The sequence below is a fragment of the Lynx canadensis genome, chromosome B4 (genome assembly GCF_007474595.2).
Source record: "Lynx canadensis isolate LIC74 chromosome B4, mLynCan4.pri.v2, whole genome shotgun sequence".
Lineage (NCBI taxonomy): Eukaryota > Metazoa > Chordata > Mammalia > Carnivora > Felidae > Lynx > Lynx canadensis.
The window spans coordinates 103,673,500-103,691,368 of record NC_044309.1 but is presented as its reverse complement, the minus strand read 5'-3'; the positions used below and the strand labels follow the sequence as shown (position 1 = coordinate 103,691,368).

Below are 17,869 nucleotides of genomic sequence, written 5' to 3'. Positions count from 1 at the left end.
AAAACCCCTTCCCCTTCCTTCCCTGATGGAAAGTACATTCTAGAAAAGGACCCAGCACTAAAGAAGATAGACAAGTAAAATATAAACAAAGGTACTGAGTAATAAGTGGCAAAATTAAAAAGAAAGTGGAAAAGGAAGATCCGAAGTGATGTGCACATGGGAACATTTGTGTTCAATACGGCCAGGGAAAATCTCATTGAGAAAGTAATACCCAGGTCCTATGAACCATAAGATATCTGGAAGAAAACTATTTCCAGCAGAAGGTAGGTAAGTACAAAGCCTCTAAGTTGGGAGTGGAGCAAGCTGACAGTTGGCTGCATGAGGCAGGGGGCTGCGGTGTGGGATGCAGTGGGGCTGGGGAGTAGGTCACCGGAGGCAATCATGCAGAACCACAGGTCACAGCGGGGAGCGGCTTTTGCTTTTTTTCTTTCCATGCTCTCAGATTTAAGAACAAATCTGTAGTGCCACACTCAGAGTTCTCGAGAGTCTGGCTCATGGGAGTCCCATCCCCCAACCACTTGTGCTTTCTGCCAAAGCCACTGCGGAGGTGCTAGGATCTCCCTGCCCTGAAGATCTCTGGAGGTGCTATTTCCTCTGTCTGCAGGACTCTCCTGTCCACCATTTCCCTTCCCACTTTTGGTGGTTTGGCAATTTTAGGCACTGATTCTTCCAGAAAGTCTTTCTATGCCATATTAACGGTTGGCTGAACTGCACGTTTTCCCATGTGTTTCCACAGAATATACTACTACCCTCGAACATCACCTTGATCGTGTTTATACGGGTTTCTTAGCTCCTTAAAGTTATGGAATGGTGCATTTAGCTTGTATCCCTTGTTCCTAACAGGGTTTGGCATACAAAGTCAATACTTGTTGAATGAATAAAGAATGGATCTTGAACAAGGTTCAAATCACTATACAAAAATCTTAATAAAGGGTTGTATGAACTATCAGATCTACATAAAAAATGAAAGTTTCAGAAAAGCTCCACTTCTGAATCATTCAGATCTTTTATGTCACTGAAACAATTTAGTCTAACATTTGTCCGTCCGCTAATTAAATAAGAAATGCTAACTAACTTAATCAAGTTTTACATAGCCAGAAACTCCCAGTAGAAATGAGATGGGGGAGGTTAAAACAAGTTAAAGTACACAGCCACTTCTCTTTGTTTGTTCTCAATGGCATTACCATTAAATCTTTCTTCCTCTGTCTTCTCTACTTAATAAAATAAAGGCCACAGGGAACCAGGAGCAGGTAATCAAAGTCAAGCACAATGCCTCCCTCTTTCCTAACACTTCTTCCTTTAGTACTTTAGAGAAGAAAAGCCTGGGGAATCAGAAGCTGTCAGCAGGTGAGAGAAACAGGCCTTTTAAGTACTTTGATGTCAGGCTAAACTGAAACCAATGAACCAGTACAAACCTCAAAAGGGTCTAAGAGTCCAGACTCCATATTAGAAAATCAAGATGGGTTAGCAGAAATGCTTCTAAGCAAAATGTGTATTTATCATATACACTCATACAATTGACCAAAAAAAAAAAATAGAAAATGAACAAATTACTTAACTCTTCTTATTTTATGTTTCTCTAAGGCTTTCTCTTAGTTTTTCTTTAGTTTTTTTAATGTTTTTATTTATTTCTGAGAGAAAGAGAGTGTGCAAGCGGGGAAATGCAGAGAGAGCAGGAGACACAGAATCCAAAGCAGGCTCCAGGCTCTGAGCTGTTAGCACAGAGCCCAACACGGGGCTGGAACTCACGTACTGTGAGATCATGACCGGAACTGAAGTTAGATGTTTAGCCGACTAAAGTCTTAGGTGGCCCAGGTTCTCCTAAAGTTTTCCTTTTGACTCTGATGTTTGGTTATGAATCAAATTCAATATTGGCATAGATAATACTGTGTAATATACAAATAAGCTTCCTAATCTGTATACTAATTAAGATTCACCAGTGTCTTAGGCCTTAAATTAATAAAATGAAACTGTGACAATATGCCCAAATCATAGGAATAAGATTTTAATCATAGACAAAACCTCATCTAAAAGCTGAAAATGTGGGGCGCCTGGGTGGCGCAGTCGGTTAAGCGTCCGACTTCAGCCAGGTCACGATCTCGCGGTCTGTGAGTTCGAGCCCCGCGTCAGGCTCTGGGCTGATGGCTTAGAGCCTGGAGCCTGTTTCCGATTCTGTGTCTCCTTCTCTCTCTGCCCCTCCCCCGTTCATGCTCTGTCTCTCTCTGTCCCAAAAATAAATAAACGTTGAAAAAAAAAAATTTAAAAAAAAAAAAAATAAAAGCTGAAAATGTAAACCTACAATAAAACACAGAGTATACCAGGTTATCGGGAAATTTCATTATCTCTTCGAATAAAACATGGCTTCAGATGAGTAACAAGGTCATTTGCTAATGGAGTTCTTTCTCTCTTCAGGCTCAGTGTGAGCTCTGTCTCTGTTTAATTCATTCTGAAAATAGAGTTCCCACTTACAGACCAATACAAAGTATCCAACAGTATCTTTGTGGCAGTATTTTGTTTTGTTCTGTGTTGGGCTGCCCAGCATTTGAATTTCCCTCTTATTATCTTGGAATTCCTACTATGAAATCAAAAGAGGAAAAGACATCTCTTTCTCCACTGCCTGGTGCTTTAGGCATGTAACCTAAAATTGGCCACGTAGGTGTTCCTAATATGTCAATCTAGGAGATTAATTCAAGTCAGCAAGTCTAGTTACCAATTTGTAGGTTCTCCTTAAATTTTTACCGCTGCCCCTTCTCTCTTGGGGCTACTTTTTTCTGAATCCAGCTCTTCAGTCTTCCCTTTTCATGAATTCCTCTTATATTTACATCAGCTGAAGCTGGCATTTGTTGATACAACCAGGCTGAGACCCAGCTTGAGCAAAACTAGTTTAAATTTTCTCTTAATTGTTTGCAACAACTCAGGATTGAGACATTGGATTGCCCCAGTTGCCTTTTTTGAAATCTCTTAGAAAAATAAACAAGAATATTGCTGACATAAAAGGGTATAATTTCAGAGAGTCAAGGAAAGTTGACCAGATTTTCTAAAAATCCAGCACAAACACCAAATAGGTTTAAAAAGCAAAAGAAGAGAATGTGTTTCCACAAGCCCTAACTTAAAAGCAAATGCTTCCAAACCCTACTGTGACACACTTTGCCCAATCAGTAGTTCCCAACTAGTAACCATTTTGCCACCCAGGGGACATTTAGCAAGGTTTGGAGACATTTTGGTCATCACAACTGCTGGAGGGGTGCTATTGGCATCTAATGGTTAAAGACCAGGAATGCTGCTAAACATCATACAATGTACATACCAGCACCCCACAGCAAAGAATTCTCTGCTTTAAAAATGTCAACAGTGTCAAGGTTGAGAAACCCTGCCCTATAGTATTATCTCCCTTTAAATCAATATAAGTAAATGTCCCACAGAATACGTGTTACATAGTCCACAATACCCAAATCCTTTTATAATTACTTGTGAAACCTCATTTCCACCCTAATGTTCAAAGAAAATCTCATGCGGTACCTGGGTAGCTTAGTTGGTTGAGCGTCCGACTTCGGCTTAGGTCATGATCTCAGGGTTCCTGAGTTTGAGCCCCATGTCGGGCTCTATGCTGACAGCTCGGAGTCTGGAGCCTGTTTCATATTCTGTGTCTCCCTCTCTCTCTCTCTGCCCCTCCACTGCTTGTGCATGTGTGCTCTCTCTCAAGAAAGAAAGAAAGAAAGAAAGAAAGAAAGAAAGAAAGAAAGAGTGAGTCTCATAATTCATCTGTCAGTATTAGAATCCACCCAAGAACTAAACAGATGGGAAAGAACAACAAAAAGGAACAAATAAGGGAAAGGCACAGTATGTAAAAAGACCTGTAAAGGGCCAGGAGTGCCTAAGGGCAAGACAGGATCCCCAGGGTGAAGAAGAGTTGTGTTTATGGCAAAGAATATCTGGAAATAAAGCTTGCAGAAATGCTGTGATCAGATTCCAAATGTCTTCTACATCACAGGAGTCTAGATTATACTAAGTAGTAGTAATTTTTTTAAATGTTTATTTACTTATTTTGAGAGAGAGACAGAGAGAGACAGAGGGAGAGAGAGAATCACAAGCAGGCTCTACTCTGTCAGCGCGGAGCCCAACACGGGACTCAATCCCACCAACCTTGAGATCATGACTTGAGCTGAAATCAAGAGTTGGACACTTAACAGACTGAGCCACCCAGGCACCCCTAAGTAACAGTAATTTTTAAGGAAAACATTTTTAACTAGTTGTTCCTTAGGGAGAAAACTCTGGTGTCACACTAGGTGGTGATCTAACGTGAGAGGAGGCTGGTCATCCGGAGGTTGGGAGAGGCTGCTGCACTGGTACAAGAGCTGAGAGGAGCCAGGCTGACAGGATGGCAACATGGGTGGAAGCAGAGGCCAGGAGAGGATTTGAACATATTCTTAGAGTCTTGCTCACCTCTCCCTGTAAAATGAGTATTCTCCAGTACAATAACATATAAATATAAGGGATAAAAACTCAATTAGTTAACATACCTCTATTTTTTCCAATGTGCATCAAAAGAAAAGCAAAGTAACACATGTCAGTGAATTAAGTGAATTAAAGTTTGAACAATATGAATGCGTTTTAAGTAATTTCGATAGCATTTCCAAACAGCATATACAGAAAGTGTATGATATTACCTGCTCCAGAACTTCTTTGTAGGTAATAGTTGCTTTAGTATCAGTAACAGGACTGTCATAGATGATAGCAATCTTGTCTCCTTGACCATTTTCAATATGACGATCAACGGCATTGTAACAAATGTTAAGCATTCCTTCCACAAACCTGAAAAATTGGAAGGTAAAGGTTAATAATTCTTTCCAAAATATATTGTTGCTTAACTAGGTTGTATATTTCTAGTTTGGCAGCGCTGCCCTTAAATTAGTGCTTCCCGTGGCACACATGCAATGCCAGGTAATATCTAGAAAGTAGACATTTAAGATGGTACAGAAGTGACATCTTTGTTTTCATATGTGTTTGCTTTTATGTGCACTAGAAAAAAAATATACCTCACACTTCAAGGTGACAGCTTTGTAGATTTTATTGCTTAGGACGGAACGACAGTATAGACACCAAAATAATCTACGTGAAATGGATGAAATGAATTGTATGTAAGTACAGCGCAGCCCACGGAAGCATTAGGCTGAGAGAACAAATGGCAGATGTATGACTGAGTTTGGGTAACTGCTGTAAACAGACCAGCTTACTGGAAAATTCAATTCTCCTTTAAAAGAGCTACACACACACACACACACACACACACACACACACACACACATATATTTGTTTCAATTAAGTGGGATGCCTCCAATGGCCCAAATGGATAAGCTCTATTCTGCATGTTTGAAATGCTCCATAGTTTGAATAAAATATGGACATGAATATAACATTTTAATTAATTTTTTCAAAAACTTTTGCAATTTCGTACTTTTCATCTCCCAATTTATCAATGCCTTCCTCTGAAAACACAGACATCATGTAGATGGATGGAGATAACGTTTTGAAAATATAGCTCATTTTTTTTCCAAAAGAAAAAGTTTTGTATTTGCCCCTTCTCTAGGAGGAGGGGATTAAACCAAAGCATATAAGGACAGTAATGGTCTATTTGTCCCAACATCAGGCTAGCAAATATCATAACAATGCAAAATAACAGGAAATAAAAACATTGAAGCAAGAAGAAAAAGTCCTGTCAGATAGCAGAACATCACCTTCAGGTCTTCACCCAAAAAGCCCTATGTGAAATGAGGCAGTGAATTAAAAGCAGCTATAGATATAGTGGCAGCATTAAGAAATAACACATAAAGAACGCAACAGGAGGAGGGATCACTTACTCAGGGTCAAATGACCCTATATACTTCAATAACCCGAATATGACTACCTGACAGCATAGCACAAGGAGCAGTTAATGTAAAGATTCTGAATCACCAAGTGTGAAAGATTCAATGTTTGTTCAAAAATACCGTCTCTTCCCCTTGCCCCACCTCCACGAGTGGAGAATACTTCCCTTGTTTGGGGCTCATGCAGGTGACTGTGCTTTGGCCAAAGAGCTGACATAAGTCAAGCAGAGGCGTGAAGGCACCTGTGCCTGCTCTCCTTCACCTCTACTTTCTCCAGAAGAGCCTCCTTCACCTCTACTTTCTCCAGAAGAGCCTCCGGGTGTCTGTGACTGTGCCTCCTTGGCCTAGTATCCAAAGAAAATATTTGCAGGTGGAGGAGAGCCCAAGAAGCAGGAAAGTGTAGCCCAGTCGGATACATGTCTAGGAGCAACGCTTCCAGTCATCTGACCCCATGACAACCTAGAGATACATGGAAATAACTGCCGAATATGTTATGATTTGGACATTTGGTATGATGATTTGACATGCAGCATAATTGTGGCTTTAATTAGCTAACATGCCAAGAAAAAAGATAGTTTGCTCAATGTTTTGTATCAGAAAGAAGAAAAGATGTTTTATGGAATTTTCCCACAAGAATATTTATTTGTATTGTTTTTGTTTTTGTTTCTGAAAAGAACACGTTTCGGACACAGGGACTATTGGCTTGCTGGAATACTTCTTGATGTTGTTATTATTGTCCTTCTCTTTATCTACAACTTCTACTCTACCACTCTGTGTCCAACAGTTAATTACACTCATGACATTGCACAATAAAGAGGCCCTCTCAATACCAAAGATTGATGAAGGATTCACTTTATCATTTGCTGACTATTCTCCTACCTCTTCTTCCTTCTCAATATCTTTCACGGAGTCTACTTTCTCTGCCAGATCTTTGACAGTGATCCCTAAGGTTCCATATCCATCCCTTGGCTCACTCTGTATATACTCCCTGGGCGATCTTAATACTCATATGGCTTTAACTTCCATCCTCAGCTCCAGCCCTGGCCTCTTTTCTGAGCTCCATACTCTTATAGCCAACAGTCTGCTGGACATTGAAGGGAGTCCAGAATGAACCTCCCCAAAACATGCTACTTTGGAATGTAGGTTATTTTGGGTAGAAGACAATCAAGTACTAAGACTCAGGAAGACTTTTTAACCTCCCCTCTTTATTGTCTCTAAAAATTTAGATAGAGGGCCTAGTCCAAGGAAAGGCTTATCACTGAAGATAAGTACAAAGAGTATGGGCTGGGCATGGTAGGGGTGGAGTGGGGAGTGGAGAGTACTTGGCAGGGCCTATTTGTTCAATTCCTCTCTGTATCCCGTGGCCTTTGCATGGCATGGCAAACGTTTGTTTACCAAACGCTTGCTCCTCCCATCTTCCTGTGAACTGTCTTCCTTCCCTTTGAAGCTCTAGGCCCCTACCCCCTTCTCCTTAGCTCAGGATGGCATATAAACCTCAACGGTCTGACTCTCTTCCAACCTCTCATGTCTGTGTGAGACTCCCATACATCCAAAATTAATTTTTCTCCTATTAATTTCACTTTACGTCAATTTAATTAATAGATCAGCCAAAAGAACAATGAAGGATACAGGATTTCCTCTCCAACAACATCTATTTGGAAAGAATAACATGTCCAAAACAATAGTCATTTTCGCCCTATCTCAACCCATAGCCCCATGCCAAATGCAAACCCTCCCCTTCTCCTGTTTTCCATATTTCAAGGAACCACCTTGCACCCAAGGACCTGAATTAGAAACCCCACAGTCAGATTTGACCCCTCATTCTCTACATTCAGTTGGGTACATGTAACATTACATTAGTCTCTGTAAATATTCAGTTCTCTCATTCACAACCTGGGTTAGAATTACTGCCTCCTAATTAATCCTCCTGCCCCAGGCCTTACCCTATCCTCTCAAGTCATCTCTCTATGCTATTAGAATGTTTTTCCTCAATAAGTCAAACTGAGAAAGACAAATTTCATGATTTCACTCAAATGCAGAATCTAAAAAGCAAAACAAATGAATAAACAAACAAAAAGGAGAATCAGACCTATAAATATAGAGAACAAACTGATGGTTGCCAGAGGGAAGGAGGTGGGGGATGTGTGAAAGGGAGTGGGAGATACAGGCTTCCAGTTATGTAATGAAGTCACAAAGATGAAAAGCGCAGCCTAGGCAATGTAGGTAATGATACAATAGCATTTTACAACGACAGAAGGTAGTTCCACATGTAGTGAGTGAGCATAGTATAATGTATAAATTGAATCACTATGCCGTACACCTGAAACTAATGTAAATTGTGTGTCAACAATACTCAAATTAAAAAAAAGTTTTTAGGGGGCGCCTGGGTGGCGCAGTCGGTTAAGCGTCCGACTTCGGCCAGGTCACGATCTCGCGGTCCGTGAGTTCGAGCCCCGCGTCAGGCTCTGGGCTGATGGCTCGGAGCCTGGAGCCTGTTTCCGATTCTGTGTCTCCCTCTCTCTCTGCCCCTCCCCCGTTCGTGCTCTGTCTGTCTCTGTCCCAAAAATAAATAAACGTTGAAAAAAAAAATTTAAAAAAAAAAATAAAAAAAAGTTTTTAAAGAATGTTTTTCCTCATAAATGTTCTCATACCAACTATTTGGTGCTCAAAGTCATTTACTACTGTTGCATGAAGTTCAGAATAAAAACTATGTATCTTTAGATGGCATGCAAAGCCCATTCATCTCAGCTTTATTTCTCCTCATCCAACTTCCCACACTCCAGCTCTAATGAATTGTAAAATCTAGATTTCCTGAATCCGCTCAGCTGCGGATTCTTTCTGTGACTGTTCTCCACCTTTACCTTTACCTTTACTCCACCTTTACCTCCCCCAAGCAGTTCCAAAGCCCTATGCACACATCTCTACCATAGTACTTATCACATTGTATTAACAATTGGTCTACCTACTGATATATTTCCCTCATTATACTGTAATCTACCTTACAGCAGAGAAAATGCCTTATTCTCCTTATAGTCCTAGTGATGTCGGAGTGTGGGGCAAGCTGAGGGCAAAACACAGGCTAACAGCAACCTCCCCACCAAATGGAATGTGTGATATTCCTCAGACACTCCTGGCTATACTCAAGAACAAAGGAAAGGGGTTTTAAATGCTTGCCATGGGAATGTGGGAAACTAAGGCAAATGAAAAATTAAATTCCCTTCCTGCCTACAGCCCATTGACAAGTCCTTGAAACTGGCAGAGTGACCTCCCTCTAGAAGCCCAGCTGCCTGGATGATGACACTTTTAGGAGCAAAAGAGAATCTTGGTTTAACATTATCCCAACCTTGAAGATCCTGTAAGTCTACTTGCTTTGGCTCAACTGCCCCCAAGATATATTCTGGCAATCGTACTCCAAGATTATGCCCCCCCAATATGCATCTGAAGGGTCTCATGACTGAGGTTTTATTAAACAGTAATAAATGGAATTTCGCTACCAACAGCTAGCCCCTCAAGGTCTTGGAAATCTTGCTTCCAAAATTCCTTAGAGACTTACTCTATCCCTGACCCCCCCGTCTCCCAACCTGAGGGTAGAGAGCTGCTCTTCTGCCCAAGTGTCCTATCCCCATGCTTTAATAACATCACCTTTTGCATCAAAGACTTCTTCAAGAATTCTTTCTTGGCTGTTGGCTCCGGACCACCCCACCATCACCCCAAAACTTCATCACTAGGATCTACTATAGAAGCTCTTCTGTATTTGGATGCAGCATATATTTGATAAATCAATGAATAAAAATATTAGTAGGTGTTCAAGAAACATTGGATTTAGAATCCAGCTAGAGTAGTCAGGGTAGTTTTTACTAACTCATTTTAAAGTTGAGAGAACAGAGACTTAAAAAGAATAATTCCCAGGACATTTGGCAAGAAATTCAAGAATGCCACACTTGTAACCCAAATCTTTAGGCATCTAGACGTGTATCATTATTCACATCATATTAATTCACTCATTTATCAATTATTTATTTACTATCATCAAATTCACAGATTCTTTCCTCTGTGGTCTCCATTCTGCTATTGAGCCAATTCAGAGAATTTTTATTTCGGTAAATGTATTTTTCAGCTCTAAAATTTCCACTTGGTTCTTTTTTATATCTTTAATTTCTTTGCTGAAGCTTTCTATTTCTTTTATTGAGGCTTTTTTTTTTAATTTTTTTTAACATTTTATTTATTTTTGAGACAGAGAGAGAGAGAGCATGAACAGGGGAGGGTCAGAGAAAGAGGGAGACACAGAATCCGAAACAGGCTCCAGGCTCTGAGCTGTCAGCACAGAGCCCGACGCGGGGCTGGAACCCACGGACCGCGAGATCATGACCCGAGCCGAAGTCGGACGCTCAACCGACTGAGCCACCCAGGCGCCCCTATTGAGGCTTTTAAAAAATATATTTTGTGTATGTTTATAATTATTTGTTGAAGCATTTTCATGATGGCTGCTTTAAAGTCCTTATCAGAGTGTTCCAATCTCTGTGTCATCTCAGTTTCGGCGAGTGATTTAGGGTTGTATCCTGGACTTCGTGGGCATCTTACTGAGACTGTGGAGCTTATTTAAAGATTCTATTTAAATTCCAAACCTCCTCTAACACTGTGTCAATGGAGGAGAGGGACGCCTCATTACTCCCAGGTACAGGTATGTTAGTCCCTGTTCCCCTAATGGCCTCTTTTGACACTGGTGGGCATGAGGGGTATCTCATTACTGCCGGACTAGGGTAAAAGTTCAGGATCCCACTAGGCTTCCAAGACACTGGCTAAGAGCAGGGGAAATATGTACAAGTTTAGTATATAGGTTACTATACCCTAGGGTTTCTTTTTGAAGGATACCCTTACAGAAGTTTTGAAAATTTTAAGGGCTCCCTTTAGGAGGGCAGAAAGGAAATTCAGAGGGAAGGGCCTGCAAACAGTGTTAAACAAGAAGTGCCGCAGGAGATGACAAATTGGCATGGCTCCAGAGGTGGTAAGAGTTAGTGCATATACCACTATAAACTGGCTCAATTAAAGATTGGTTTACTGTGGTTGACTGGACCAAGTGACCTGCAAGGGGCCTTCCGGCTCAAAGATTTGATTATTCCACTATGACAAGATTCTTATTTCATTTTAACTCAAATCATTTCAGTAAAGGTCAACTGAAAGCCTTCTATGTGATAGCTCCTCATTGTCCCTTGTAAATTCATGAGTAGGTTCCAAAGGGTTTGTCTCCCCAGATTATTAAAATAACTGATGCTCCCCTCTAGACAACTGAGAAAATAACTTTAGAGTATTTTCTCTTATTTTTTATATATGTAAATATTTTGCCTCTATGTTTAAGATTGCATTATGAGCTTTTCCCAAGAGCCTGAAAATTTAAAAAAAAAACAACAACACACATTTAATGACGGCATCATATTACATTCAATGGCTATTCAATAATAAAGTTAACTCTGTATTGTTGCAAATTGCCTTTCATAATATTGTCATTATTTTAAATGATCCTGAAATGATGTTTCTTACAGAGAAATATTGGTTACATTGTTTTTTTATTACATTTGCAGGCAAATGTCATTCCTACAATCAAACACATACATCAAATAATTAAACTCCTTCTGGAAATATTGAATCAATTTATATTACAATCAGCATTACCTGAAATTCCATTTTATCACACTCCTCCAAATACAGATTATTCTCAATCTTCTTCAATTTGAGAATTGAAAAATAGTTTCAATCTTAGTTTCTCTGGTTACTGGTATTAAGTATAATGCCTTACCAAGTTTTAAAAGCACTTTATATAGAACATTACACTTAAGTCTGACACTATTACAAATTATTTTCTCAATTTATTCACTAATTTTAATTCATGCCATTTCCTGATATAAAAATATTTTAAATTTGTTAGGGTGCCTGGGTGGGTCAGTTGGTGAAGCGTCCTACTGTTGATTTTGGCTCAGGTCATGATCTCATGGTTCATGCCATCAAACCCCATGTCAGATTCTGCGTTGACAGTGCAGGGTCTGCTTGGAATTCTCTCACTCTCTCTCTCTCTCTCTCTCTACCCCTCCCTCCCTCCATCTCTCTCAAAATAAATAAACATTTTAAAACTATCTGAAATTTGCATATAGTCAAATACTCATCATTTTCCTTTACAATTTCTTTGTCTAAGAAACTTCATACTACTCTCTTCTGGTTTCAGTTTTTATATTGATCTTTGATATGAGCCAATAAATATTCATACATGTATAAAACTTGTAGGTAATACATGTTATACGGAATATATTATACATATGTATTGTAGGACAACTGTGCATGTATACATATTATGCACATGTACATAATATACGTGTGTGTGTGTATACACACATATTCAAAAGTTCTGGCTACAAAGAACCTTCAAATCACATAAGAGACATCTACACATAGATGTATCACATGACGTCTGTGTGTGTATGTGTGTGTTGATATATATATATGTATATATATATATACATATATATATATTAAATGATAGTACAATTATATTTATTTATCCTTAGTCAATTTTACAAGCATCAATGTTTGACTAATGCTTACTGTCCTCATTTTTTTATGATGCTTCATTCTTCCCATATGTATTATGCATACATACTCACACACACACACACACACACACACACACACATATATATATATATATATATATATATATATATATATATATATCAGAGTCTCTGTCAAGGCTATGTAGTTTCTAGCTATAACTACTGGAATGTTCTGTCAGTAGAGTCTTGTGAATAGTTCTCTCTTTAAACTCAGTCAGCTTTAAGTTCTGTTGAAGAAAGAAAGGAAAAAAACCTCATATTCTATTCTACCCCATCTCTGCCCTGAATTCCTTCTGCAGAAAATTGAAAGAAATCTGAATGCACCCCACAGCTCACTCGAAAAACAGAAAAAAATATAAAACTGAAATGAAATTGATAGCAGCAGTGGAACCACTAGAAATGGAGTGACCACGAGATCACAGCAGTGGCAAATTTGGGGACTACATGAAGCAAACAGAAGCAGAATGACTGCTAAACCCAGAAGTCATGCCAAACAGGGCGGATGCGAGTGGACTCCTGACACAGAAAGATTACAATTAGTTAGATTAAAGAAAGAAAATAATGTGTAGAAAAATTATGTGACCATACTATAGAATACATTTATGGGGAAACTATCAACCCCAAGCAGGTAATTAAAAGGCTCGTTAAAAGGCTCTCAATAGAACTCTGAACTATTTCCAAGATCAGAGGCAAGTAGGAATAAAAAACAGGCCATAAATGTTTGGATGCATTATTAACACATAAGCCACACCTACATACATGTTGCACAAACTTTCACCAGCCCAGAGGCTAACTTTCTGAAACAAGTTTCTGCGTGAATGATCTAGGAGTAGGACAAGAACAAGGTTCTATATAATTTCCAGGAGGCCTAGGAACCCCACATACCATTGCCACCTGGGAATCCCCTCTTTTCTCTCAATCACAGTAAGAAGGATTTAAGTAACCAAAATCTACATTTACTGACACATGAACTAAGATCCTTACCTGGATTCTGAGATGTACTCCACTTAGCTACCTGAACCTGGCCACTCAGATGAGTGAGTGAGTGTGTGTGTGTGTGTGTGTGTGTGTGTGTAGGTGTTCATGTAGGTGTGTATGAACATATATATGAAAAAGAGGACAGCATAAAGCTGAGATGTGGGAAAGGCATATTGTCAACATAAATAACAAGGGGAAAGGCATATTTTTAACTTCAACAATATCTAAAGTGTACCTAAAAATCAATACAGAAAAAATTAAAAACCCAGTAGGTAAAGAATCTCAGCACACCATCCATAGAGGAAAAAAATGATAATGGTCAATAAGCAAAAAAAGATGATGCTCAGCTTCACTGACAATCAGGAAAATGAACATTAAAACAATAATAATATTCCATTTCTCCCCATTGGATTGATACAAAGATACAATACACAGTAGTGTTAACTCAGCCAAAGCAAGTTGCCTGTATATTTATCTCTGTGCTTGTAGAAAAGCACAAGAAGGTGGGGTGCCTGGATGACTCAGTTGATTAAGCATCCGACCTTAGCTCAGGTCATGAGCTCACGGTTCAGGGGCTCAAGCCCCACATCAGGCTCTGTGCTGAGAGCTCAGAGCCTGGAGCCTGCTTGGAGTTCTGTGTTTCCCTCTCTCTCTCAGCCCCTCCCCCACTCGCTGTCTGTCTGTCTCTCTCTCAAAAATAAATAAACATAAAAAATTAAAAAAAATAAAATAAAAGCACAAGAAAGAGTCTAGAAAAATGTACAAGAGAGGTAAAGTTGGGTACAAGAAAAATTGAGGTGCAATACAGAAAAGAATAGTCTATATTTTTCTGTAATAAATACTTCTGTGTGATTTGATTTTTACCAATATTCTTTTATGTATTAAATATATTTTAATAAAAATATAAATTTTAATAGAAGATTGCTTGGCTCTTGGATTGACCGAATCATCAACTCTATATCATTATAACTGCAACTAATGAAAAAAAATAATTTAATTAATTAATTAATTAAAACATCTCTTTTCAATTTTCTTCTGGTAAAAAGAAGTATTTCTTATACTTATGACAACATCTAAACTCAGTTTTAAAAAACTAAAACGGGCCATCAAATTTTGCTTTTCCTTTTTATTTATTTTTCTCACCAGAATCAACCTCAAGCAGATATATAGTAATACTAAGAATGGCTAGACAGAACCTTCAAATCGCATAGACAGATCTACTATAAATCTGTGTTCATCATTCTTGCTTGCTGCCCACTGTGATTTTGGTTGCCCTCATTCCAGGCGCTTGTAACACTGCACTAGAAATAAGGCACGGCCACGAAGTTTGCTGTGGCCCATGACGTGGCTACAGAAATAATGCAAGAAGTCTTTAAGATTCAGTGTGTGTTTTTCACATTTCCTTCTCTGTGTCACAAGGACCAGTGACATTCCAAATGGTGACAGCACTGTCGATCTGTATTTTTTTAAGTTTATGTATTTATTTTGAGAGAGAGAAAGAGAGGGAGAGAGAGGGAGGGGCACAGAGGGAGAGAAAGAGGGAATCCCAAGCCATCTCCATGCTGTCAGCACACAGCCCAATATAGGGTTTGAACTCACGAACCATGAGATCATGTCCTGGGCTGAAATCAAGAGCCAGATGCTCAACTGACTGAGCCACCCAGGTGTCCCCAACCCGTATTCTTGAGTGAACACGGATGATATGAAACAAATTTGCTGCGTAATCAAAGATACATTTACATGAGTGAGATACACCTGGGCTATTTTAAAAGATTTTTTTTTTCAACGTTTATTTATTTTTGGGACAGAGAGAGACAGAGCATGAACGGGGGAGGGGCAGAGAGAGAGGGAGACACAGAACAGGAAGCAGGCTCCAGGCTCTGAGCCATCAGCCCAGAGCCTGACGCGGGGCTCGAACTCACGGACCGCGAGATCGTGACCTGGCTGAAGTCGGACGCTTAACCGACTGCGCCACCCAGGCGCCCCCACCTGGGCTATTTTAAACTAGGGTTATTTGAAAGCTGTTTACTCCTGCAGCACAGCCTAGTCTATTCCAACTGAGAGAAAAGTCCCCAGACCCATCTATTTTGGTAAATTCAAACAAACTTTAAAATTGTCATGTTTTACAATTTTAGAGGCAGAGGGATACATTCCAGGGCAAAAGAAATGAGTGTAATCTCAGCTGGTATAATTATGTAGTCACTATAGAATTGTTAGATGTCCCTGAAAAGAAGTCAAGGTGCACCATCATCTGTGTCTGAGCTCAGAGAGGTGGAGCTGAGAGGCTTCAGAAGGAGCTCCTTTAAGAAGAAAGCTCTTGGGGCGCCTGGGTGGCTCAGTTGGTTAAGTATCAGACTCTTGATTTTGGCTCAGGCCATGATCCCAGGGTCGTGGGATCAAGCCCTGCACTGAGCTCTGCACTGACAGCACAGAGTCTGCTTGGAATTCTCTCTCTCTCTCTGCCCTCTCCCCCACTCCCTCTCTCTCTCTCTCTCTCTCAAAAATAAACGTTTAAAAAAAGAAGAAAGCTCTTGAAATTCTTTCGAGGCTTCTTCTTATGCATAATTTTCTATTTTCCCTTGCCTTTTCCCCATTAACCCTGCTAGTTTACATCCAGAATAAAAACCTTGACTCAGTTCTTTGGAGGGAAGCTTGTTTGAATTTGACTTCTTCTCTAGAAGAACTAAAGACTAAAATGTTCCTCTCAATTTTACCACTCCCTCCTATTTCAAGAACAAAACTTATTGTACTTTCAATAGTGTGGACTATGAAACTCTTTCACAAACTGCCATATTTCAATCTGCACGAAATAGTTATTGACATGAGTATATTTGGTAGTTGCAATGTTGCAACCCTCTCTGTAGTCCCAGCTAGTGATTTCTGTACTAGACATACATTTTCTACTAAATAACTGGAAAGCCCAACATATAATTTACCTTCTGATATGAGCTCCTTTCCCTGGATCATATTACAATGTCCTTCCTGGATGATCTCCTATTTGGGTTTTTATTTTGGCACAATTTCAGAAAAAAAAATTCAAGTTCTTTTTCAAAAGTTAAATAAATCTAAGGATAACATACTGAAAAGAATTTGAGGGTAATGGATATATTTGGTTATCTACCTACTAAAATACTAAATCTATATTAGGAATGTGTAACATTTATAAGAAATAATTTATTACATTATAGACAGACTTTGGCAGATTATAACCTCCAATATTAACTATCAATAATTATTTCCTCAGGGCTCCTCGGTGGCTCAGTCAGTTAAGCATCTGACTTCGGCTCAGGTCATGATCTTGCAATTTGTGAGTTAGAGCCCCACGTTGGACTCTGTGCTGATGGCTCAGAGCCTGGATCCTGCTTCAGATTCTGTGTCTCTCTCTCTGTCCCTCCTCTGCTCATGTTCTCTGTCTCTCTCTCAAGATAAATAAATAAGAACATTAAATTTTTTTAAATAACGATTTTCTCTTCAATTTTTTTTTTTTTTTTTTTTTTAGCCAACAAATTTAACAATAATTTGTTGTTGGTTCGACCTGAAACTGTTAAGAAAAGGCAAAAAATATAATTGGGAACATGTCCACCATTCTGATTTACAGAACATACTGTTTTACAGGCATACTGATTTACAATAACTATAGTAAGAAGCAAAATGTGGCCAACTTCCTGGCAGAGGTAGAAACAAAGTGTGATGAAAGCACAGTAAAAAAGAGATTAATTCTGGCTAGGGGAATGTGGTTAGGAACTGGTGATGTTGCAAGGAATGTAGTCTAGTTATAAAGGTCTGAGCCTTGAGGTCAAAAGACCAGAGCTCAAATCTCGGGCATGTCATGTAATAGTTGCAGGCCTGCAGGCAAATTAACATGCCTAGGTATTTCTTCCTCCATCTATAAAACCAGGAAAACAAAACAAAGAAAACCCAACAACATAGCACTTACTCTATACCAAGACAACACTATGAACATTTAACACACATTCATTCAATTTTCATAATGACTCAATGTAGACACCAATATCGTCTTCATCTTACAGATGAGGAAACTGAGGTATGGAGAGGTTAAGTGGCCGAGTCGAGGTCCACACTGGTGTGTTACAGGCTTGGACTGGATGTCAAGCAGTCAGGCTCCAAGTCACAACCTCTTATTCTGCACTGAGGAGTTAATACGAAAGTACTCTACACTCTCCACAAACATGCTTTCATACACATTTCCTTGACTCCTTTCAATAACCCTATTAGGCAATTACTATCATTATACACATTTACAAATGGGGAAACTGGATTAGATAAGTTACGAAAGCACAGTTTTGTGGCAATGGGTATGATTGGGGCTGAAGCAGGACATAAGGGGAGGGCGACTGTTTCAAGACTTTTTTGCAGTAATAATGTTGTGGTGATAGAGATGGAAGGAAGGGAAGGGTTTGAGAA

At 39.3% G+C, this 17,869-nt stretch overlaps 1 protein-coding gene across 1 annotated transcript in view; it reads right to left on the bottom strand.

Moving 5' to 3' along the window:
• Window positions 1-17,869, bottom strand: part of ACSS3 (acyl-CoA synthetase short chain family member 3) — a 156,282-nt gene that overhangs the window by 117,141 nt on the left and 21,272 nt on the right. The window contains exon 2 of the mRNA XM_030323318.1: window positions 4,668-4,812. Coding sequence (XP_030179178.1) covers window positions 4,668-4,812 — 145 coding nt within the window. The remainder of the gene's footprint in view (window positions 1-4,667; window positions 4,813-17,869) is intronic.